Source organism: Anopheles coustani, chromosome 3 (genome assembly GCF_943734705.1).
Source record: "Anopheles coustani chromosome 3, idAnoCousDA_361_x.2, whole genome shotgun sequence".
Lineage (NCBI taxonomy): Eukaryota > Metazoa > Arthropoda > Insecta > Diptera > Culicidae > Anopheles > Anopheles coustani.
Window position 1 is genome coordinate 51,378,404 of NC_071288.1, and position 9,198 is coordinate 51,387,601.

At 44.4% G+C, this 9,198-nt stretch overlaps 1 protein-coding gene across 1 annotated transcript; it reads left to right on the forward strand.

The window, feature by feature from the left end:
• Positions 1-501: 501 nt before the first annotated feature.
• On the forward strand, positions 502-2,377 carry LOC131272311 (small glutamine-rich tetratricopeptide repeat-containing protein beta-like). The gene is made up of 3 exons (XM_058273999.1): positions 502-991; positions 1,077-1,478; positions 1,543-2,377. The coding sequence occupies exons 1-3, from the start codon at positions 627-629 to the stop codon at positions 1,751-1,753; spliced, it is 978 nt and encodes a 325-aa protein (XP_058129982.1). The 5' UTR covers positions 502-626; the 3' UTR covers positions 1,754-2,377.
• The last annotated feature ends 6,821 nt before the right edge of the window (positions 2,378-9,198 follow it).

Sequence of the window (9,198 nt, forward strand, 5' to 3'; positions counted from 1 at the left end):
TCTACGACAGCCGAGCGTTTACGCAGAATCTTAAAATATCATAATTTGAAACGGAATATGATCATTAGAAACGGAATATTATAATTTGAAACGGAATATCGTAATTTGAAACGATATTCGGCCTACCTAACGATTTTTTTGTTTTAAATTATGTGAAGCTTCAAAGCTTCCGAATTTTGGAACCGCACCTGGTTCAACAATAGTTCCCAGCTTTTAACACGCTGTAGTTCCGCGGGAACGAAACACACAAAAATTAAAATCAGGTTATGCTATGTGAGCCGCTTTGCAAATTCAGAAATATATCTTTAGCGATACAATTTGCTTAAAAACTAATCTTCATTTTATGAGTTTATTGTTAAAACAGGTTTGGAACCAAAACAATCTAAGCAATTATAATAATTTTTCTACCTTATGGCCGAGGTATTTCAATTTTTGGTCAAGTAACCTTGGTCGTGATTGTCATCTTGACACATGAGCTGTCGATGAACTTTCAAGCAAAGGACCTGCAATATTCAGTGTTATTTTTCTTCTATTTCCAAATAATACGTGTACATTTCAATCGATCTCGTTTGCTCTGAAATCTTACCACATTACCAACGGAGAAGGGCATTTCAACAGATTCAGCAATGACCAGCAGTGTGGATAGCACCGACGCCAAGTTCTTTGTGCGGTCGTTCATTCGCTTCTTGTCGGGCCAGATCGAGCAACCAAACTTCAACGAAGACTCCCGGGAAAGCATCGAGGTCGCCATACAGTGTTTGGAAAATGTGTACGAACTGAACGACGAATCGGCCGGCGAGGCCGAGAGCAACGTGAAAAAGGAAAAAGAAAACGATGACCCCCGGAATCACATCGATCTGTACGAGATGTACCGGAATACCTTCGTAGTGGTGACACCGGAGCGGAAGCAAGAGGCGGAAGGTCTGAAGAACGACGGTAATCGGTTGATGAAGGAAGAAAAGTACCAGGAGGCGTTGAATACGTACTCGAAGTAAGCATGGCGGGATGGCCACAACATGTTATGTTTGTTTACGTTATATTCATACATACTCATTGTGTTTGTATTTCGTTCTTAGGGCAATTAACCTAGACGCAACCAACCCTGTGTTTTATTGCAACCGAGCGGCCGCGTACAGTCGGCTCGGAGACTATAGCCGTGCCGCGGACGATTGTCGGATGGCTCTGCGCCACGATCCAAACTACAGCAAAGCCTGGGGCCGGCTTGGGCTGGCCTACTCGAAGATGAACCAGCACCAGCAGGCCATCACGGCTTACCAGAACGCGATCCGGCTCGAACCGGATAACCAAGACTATAAGAACAACTTGAGCGTTTCCCAGCAGCACTTGGTAGAACCCCCACGCAATGCCGCTGCTTCCGGGGGTATTCCGGAAGGATTGGATCTGGGTGCTGTACTAAACAATCCCGATTTGGTGCGAATGGCCGCCAGCATGATGGGCGATCCGTCTATACAGAACATGTATGTTTATCATCGGTTGTCCTCCAGGGCTCGTTGAGATTTATTCCCTACTATCTTCCCACAGGCTTGGCCAACTAGGTGGCATGAACAACATGGACGCACTGTTGGATACGGGTCGACGTCTGGCTCAGGAGATGAGCAGCCAAAATCCAGACCTGTTCACCAACGTGTTGCGTCAGATGGAACAGGCCGGCGTTAATCTGCAGCGTAATAATCCACCAAACCCGGATGGCTCCGGAAACCCGCCGCAACCGCCACCGCCATCGTCCTCCTAAACGGCTCTCCCGTGCGCCAGAGGTTGCATGCATTTGTGCGTAGCAGTTAGTTTCTTTGAAAGTAATCCCCTATTATCAGTCACCTAAGGAGAAACAAATTCAATACCCTTACCCATTTATTTCTCAATCGACAACGAACCGAAGAAAAGTATGGTCCCAAGACAAACAAAATACTAGTAGTACATGGAAGAAATTTCACACGTTAACCGTCACGCCGCTCCTTAGGGACTGGAGCTAAACGAACGAGCGTCTAACGATACATCAGCTGGTTACAAGTGAACCGAAAAGTGCACGAAGCCGGCGTGGCGTTCAATGCATTCAGAAACGTGTATCTCGTGTGTCGTCCCACATTGTACTACAGTATGTTTTTGTTTAGTTGCGATCCCCGCCGCAATATATGCCTTGGCACACCTTCCTGCAATTAGCGCCCACCTTACCTTACCAACCAAAGGTCGTGCTTTACTACAATAATCGTTTCTTTCTTGACTGTATGCACCACGAAGACGCTTTGCGGGGTGACGTGTGCCGACGAGCGCCGTATACATTTAAAACGGCTTTCACATTGTAGGTAGAGGTAGCAGGACAAATGTAATAATAAAAAAACGATTTAAACACTCCACACCAAGTAAAAACACGTGAAAACGGTTTCCATCACGTGCGTCAGCTTTATGATCGATTATCATCGTCGTCGTCGTCATCCGAACCAATGCGACATTTTGGTGAGCACACCGCGGGCACACCGATGTGCCCGGGCTGCGTGTGCAAACGGAACACACCGGACAACATGATGAACGCTCGATGATGTAAGAAGAAAAGTAGGTGCAGGTCACGTACGCGAAGCGCGCCTTCCAGAAGGGGCATATTAATTTAAAAGTAGAAAAACATTATATCTGGGTCATGAATGCTACTCCCGGCATGGGACGTAATGCTGATATAAGTTTCCGGTCGATGTTTAACTTTCCACGATCGACTTCCAGTTGTCAATGTGCAACGATAAGAATTTTATAGAGAAAACTTTAGAACTCTATAGAAGCAACTGTTCAATGTGTTTACTCTGCAATGGCAATGCGGGGGCGGTGGTCACTGCCCATTGGCCCACACCCGGTTGCATCTCGAAGCTGCTCAAGATGAGTCATTGCACAGTGGAGGACAAAGAGCACACAATGCTTACACTCATTTTTCTCACGCGTTAAGATAGTGCGGCTCGTTGAGACACTATTTGGTCGAAACGTTCGATAGTTGCTTTCCAAAAGGGTTTGATATGCCGGATATCGTCCGGGCACCTGTAAGAAAAATATTGAAATTTCGTTTCCTAATGAAACAGAAACATAATAATGCAGGGGTCACCAATCTTCAAAGTACTCCAGTTGATTAGATTTAACATGTATTAAGTTTATCAACTTGAAGTACAAGTGCTGTAAAATTAATTGTTTTAAAGGTTCGGGTTATGATGTGATGATACCCGAGCATAGATTAGAGAATGAGAGAGGTATCTTATCTTGTCTATGTGTAGAGCCTTTTATGGAAATGGTGGAAGCAAGGTGATCACATAGCCGTTTCGGGTTAATTTAGTAACCAATATTTAATACATGTTTTTTGTGTATTTCTTTTAAATATCCTGGTACAACTTTCTCAACTTGCATGTCAAAAATGATCGCAATGGTGAACATTTCACAACAAGAAATTCATATAACACAAAGATCTTACGTGATATATATAAACAAAGATCTTACGTGATCTACTGATCATTTCGTATAATATTCTACTTTTGACTATTCAATATTCACATATGATTATTTTTTCCCAAATATCTCTTACCCTCTTTCCTCAATCTGAAACTAGCATAATTCGTCTGGTGATATAGGAGACAAAGTTGCAAACTCCTTCATCTTATAGGAAAAAATCGGATTCGTTAATCTAATTTGTAAATTTAAATAATTAAATAAATTTAATAATATTTTTTTTTTATGACGGACCAAAGTCAAAACCCTTATGATTTGAACAAAGGTAGTTGGAAATTATAAAAAGTGTATAAATCTCTCCCTGATCACTTTAATTTAAAAAATATGCCCAATTCACGCGCAAGCACGAAGCATTTTGTCACAATCATACCCTTCGCTGGAAAGAAGATTCCCGATCCCTGGCATCGGAGAGTCATGTTCCGCGTGTATATGCACATGACGTCATGTTGGTTCGCGAGCAGAAAACGAAACGAAACCCGCGGTTTTGAGTTTGTAAGAAATACGGTCCATGCGAGAGGAACCACGACGCGCTCCCTTACGCATGGCAAAACAATCGCTCTCGATGTTTGCCACAGAGTAAAAAATCGACCGCTTGTAACCGGCAAATTTGCCGGCAAGATGACGCGTGGTGCGGCGTAACGCGCGCGCATTTGCCGGAACAAACAACACCGGGCGAACGGTGAAACGGAATGGCCGTGGAGGTGGTATGGCTAAAACAATAACATTGTTTCATGTAATTTTGAAACGAGTTATCCGTTGGTTCCCGTTCCCGATCTCTACGGATGATTTTTGTTTTGTACGGATGGAAGCAGAAATTAGTCGCAAGGCAAGTCATTGTCTTGGTGGTGTGGTAGTGGTACACGTGGTCTTTGATATATTTTAGATTCACTACCATTTTATTCTTTTTTTAGTCAAGTAAAACAATGATTCGATATATCTAATCGGTGAGCAACTGGGAAAGAAGCAAACATCCTCTGAAGTGCCGTTGGAAGAAGCATCGTGAAGCTTTCACGTCCAGTGCTTAGGAAGATATGGAAGAAGCAAAAAAGCAACCCCTACGAGAACGCCTGATGAGGGATGGACCGACGGGAGAGTGAAACCCACCCATCCGGAGCGTCAAAACTAAAGAGAGAGTGAGAGAGATATATGCCATTTCGGGGCCACCGAGAAGGAAGGAGGTTCCGTGGGCGACCTACAACGGCCCTTTCTGGTGACAAACGACCACGGCCCGACGGCAGTCGCTCTCGGCGGTCCAACGACGAAAGTGCAACAAGTAGTAGTTATAACTTACAACTGTGGTAACGCCATCGGTAAGACGCCCAACGACCGGTAGTGGGGCGTAAACTTCTCCGGAAAAGCCATCCGTGAACCTGTTGTGTGAGTACGTTTAAGTATCGCAAAAGGGTTATCCCGTTGGAATTAGATCGTCGAGAGGGAAGCCAAAAAGTAGGTCCCGAAAGGAACCAGATAGCCCATGCTCTGCAGCCGATGGAGGCGCTTGGTGGTTGATTTCCTCGATGGATATTGAAGCAGAAACAAGTAACTCCATCATACACGCAATCCATCTCGGTGAGGGTGACGCTCAATGATGTAATACGGTGCCGCATTCTGTTCCGCCCGGTGGAGCGGAAAAACGTGACGTGACCTAATAAGTTTCACGTATGCGTATGTGGTTTTGTTTCGGTTTTCTCAGACCACCCAGCATCGCCGGCGGTGCATGAGCAAACCCGGTGTGATCTTATCGATTTTTTAGGAACGATCGTGCCGATCATCCCCAAGCGTGTGTGATTGTTCAGTAGTTGTATTTCTTTTCCGTTCAGTGAGACCGAGCTATCGGTGTCGATGCGATAAGCGTAACCGCTGGTGCATTCCGTTTCCAACTATCGCCGTTGAGGGACGAACTAGCCTTTAAGGGGGAACCTACAAGCCTACCCTCCCCACCACCCCCCGGGTACGGTTTATCGTTCTCTCCGGGCCACGATAAGGTGCCATATTGCGGTCGCTTGTTTACGATCTAGGTGTTGCTTTCCCGAACCCACGGTTTCCCGTTTGCCCGGTGTCCACAACGGTCTATCTGAACCGATACTTCCGGTAGGTGTGTGGATGTATGTAGCGTGCTTGTGACTAAACCATCCCCCCCCCTCGGGGGTGGGAAGACTTCGCGAAAGGGAAGCATGCAAGACGCATCCGAAAAAAGAGTATGCAGACCGTCACCGGTGCTACAATGTTTGCCACTGCGCCGGTAATGTGGCGCGGGTTTTTGTTTGTCGTTTGCCTTCGCGCGCGTAATCGTTGTTCAAACAGGCCCGGTGCGCTCGGTGCGACATCTTCACCACCACGCCGAACGCCAACCGATACACAGGGGATGCGAGCGTCGCGAACGAACGAACTCTTTACCGAACCGAAAGAGTTCTCCGCCGGAAGAGATGACCTATGTGGTGCGGTGACTGCCAGTGAGCAAAGGCACCTCCTGACGTTCGGAGGTTCTGCTGCGGTCGTGGTTCTGTAACGGTCTCTAGTAGCACGCCCATTTTGGGACCGTTTGCCTCACCCGAAGGCCTTGTAGGTGGGAGGCTGCTAATTGTCTTCTCCAAAAGCAGGCCCGTGTGTTCATCCGTGTGAGTGTGTTTTTCTTGTGTGTTTTGTTCCTCTCAAAGACTCCCCCGGCGTGTGACTCATGTAGTTATGCCCATCCGTGGACACTTTAGGTGCGTACCTACTTCCTACCACCGGGTGTGAGCTAATGTTGTTCGCATTTCGTTGGCAACGAAACGGGCTTGTTTGGGGGGTTAGTAGATTTGAATAATTTATTTGAACGCAGTGACTCTCTTTTTTTGGTCGATCATCGGCATGTTTCGAAACCCAGCGTCCATGTTTCTGTGATAGCGTTTGATTAGTGTCAATGAGCGCCTCAATTGACCGGTCGCGGCACGATCGATTCCTATTCCAGACACTTTAGCTTACTCTATGCCAGAGGTTACCTATCGCTGCTGTGTTGCAAAAGTGGTGCTTTCGGTGGAGTGTGTGAAATAATTCGAAGGTTCTAAGTAAAACATTATCGCACAAGCAGCATTAAAGTGGATCCATAGTAAATTATGACTGTTGCGGTATAATTGTTATTTTGGGAAAAAACAATAGTTTTCTGAACAAATGTTCCCCTCGTTATTTCAATTTTCTTGTACAAGTTCGATTTGTTTTCATCACTACTGGTATGTTTTTCAATCTTTTTGAATTATATTCTTTTATAGATGCCATGTAGATTCTTTTTGGATTGTTTTTACTTTATTAGGGGGATTTTATTTCCTAGTGCACATATGACATCATCCTTATTTTCATTCTCTTATTGAAAGTTTTCATTACTCTTCAGTTGCTTGTTGACTTCAGGTCGACATAAAACACCATATAAATGTACCTTCATTGCTTTTCACTTCAGTTTCATTTTGTAAGCTGCACAAAGCAATTAAAGTCAGCAAGTTCTGGGTTTTTACGAAATTCGATAAGATTGTCGTATCGCCGTCTTGATAAAGTTATGCCTTTTTATATTTTTCTGGTAAGTGCTTAGAAATTGGAAATTCAAAATTCCAATTTATCATCAAAATGATCAGTTTACAAGTCGTATGCAGTTTTAGTGCAATTATACGATCGATTCTGTTTATTACTCACTTAAGGCACTTAATAATGGCAGGAAAGTGGGAAATGAAACGTTGGACGTATGAGAAATATTCTGTGAAAATTCTTTGGATTTGTAATAAAACGTGAATTTCTTATCGTTAATATTCAAGTTAAAATTTTCACAAACTACTCACTTCGTACCATAAGAAAATGTGTAATAATTCCAAGTAGAAATTTCAAGGAAGTGAATAATACTGAAATATGAGTTTAGTGGTTTTGGCTGAGTAATAAAATTTGCATTAAATAGAGTTGTTTTGGGCGACATGCATTAGATGTGTCAAAACTGGAACATTCACCTTATTTTTTATAAATCCACCGCTAGGAAAACTGTTTGCCAAACCCTGACCTAAAGCTCCCAATGCCTCCCAATTCCGTGCATCAGTTAGAGCGTCCAAAGGTCACCAAGAACCACATGGACACTCCGGGACACGGTTCAAAACCATCAACCAAGCATAGCAAAATAAAACAAAACTCTTGCATACACGGGAAAAAAGAACTGCCTTTTGCCAAAAACTGTGTGCCGTCCAGTGATTGCTAAAAATAAGTCATGCATTCACGTCCGACCGAACGGTCACGACGAAAGTATGTTTTAAATTCGATTCAATTTTCATCGTCACCGCCGGTTTTCGTCATTGCCGATCCATTTCGAGCCGGCCTGGGACATGTTATGAAATACGATGAGTTCATGGTCCAGCCGGGAATCTTGGAGTCGCGTGCGTGCCATATTTTTTTTTTTGTTTTTTCGCTCCGATGTGCGATTTTCCGTTTTCTCTTTCACTTCCGCTCATTGCCATCAAATTTCTGAGCACGATCCAAATTTGATCACCCGCCAACGACGTGCCATCGGTATGTCGGTGAGGTAGTAACACCGTTGAGTTATGCGGTCGGCGTAGTGCCCGATGGCCATAGTCGTATAACGGCAGGAGTGCGTGGAAATAATTTGGTACCAACGGTCAAACTAGTAATTCACCAGTAGGATGTCCCCCTCTTTAGCGTTAATATTCGATTTCGATGTTCATCGATAGATGTTTTTGTCGGTTTTGTTATTGGTCTACACGAGTACATTAGGAATTGTGTACACCTCGCTCAACCTTCGCAGAAACCCTTTCCGCCCAGTGAACAAACAACGAACACATGACACCCTGTGTGAAAGTGTCTCTATCGAATGTCCGTTGTTTGGGGCTGATGTGAGTCATGCCGACTCGTTCATAGCCCGATCACCGCGGAAAGGTTGGGTAATGCGGGCTAACCCTGCTCTTTTCGTAGGAGTTTGTGGAAGTACTCACCGCGGAAGTGTGCCAGCTGGCTACAAGGTTCAATGCGTTATTGGACCCTGTTATTAAATTCTGTCAATCACTTCTTGTCCATCGTCAATCGATAATAACCATAATTTGACCATTACATCGTTGCGCTTCAGTGGAGTCCAACGATAAAGACCACCTACACTGGTTTGTTTTCTATTGGTTGTGAAAGATTTCCAGTTTGAAAACGTTATCAATCACCAACCGATAAGCTCCAGAAAAGATTTCACCTGTTTTGAGTTCGTGCGAGTTTTAACCGCCTCGATCCTGTTAATTAAAAATCCAACCCCTGTCTATCTGTTGCCGTGACTCGGTTGTTATCGCCCCTCACGATATGAAGCCGGATGATGTGTATCTTCGATTTTCAATACATCTCTTCAGTTCCATCGACTCATGCATTGTTGTACGGCTTTTAGCGATTGCTAACTGACGGTCTAATAGTTCGAATTCTTGACAGCCCGTTCCTTTCCCTTTTGTCAACCCATACCTTTTTTTTAAAAAACACTTTTATCCACGTTTCGAGAGGCTCCATGTGCCTGTTTACCCTTCCATTTACGAACTTTATCTCAAGTGGAGCTTCTTCACGCCACTTCAGCCAACTGCACGGGAATGGAAATGATGCCGTTCTTGTCGGTAGCCCTTCGTACTATAGGCTAATCGAATCTATTCCTCCCTACACAAGGTATGAATTTTTCCTTCCCGGAGGCATTATTTGCCCAATCCAAACAGT

Excerpts from the sequence above, each read along its gene's own strand:
- LOC131272311 (XM_058273999.1), top strand. The coding sequence starts at position 627 with ATGACCAGCAGTGTGGATAGCACCGACGCCAAGTTCTTTGTGCGGTCG. Across the intron at positions 992-1,076 it reads GCGTTGAATACGTACTCGAA|GGCAATTAACCTAGACGCAA; the intron begins GTAAGCATGGCG and ends TTTCGTTCTTAG. Across the intron at positions 1,479-1,542 it reads GATCCGTCTATACAGAACAT|GCTTGGCCAACTAGGTGGCA; the intron begins GTATGTTTATCA and ends ATCTTCCCACAG.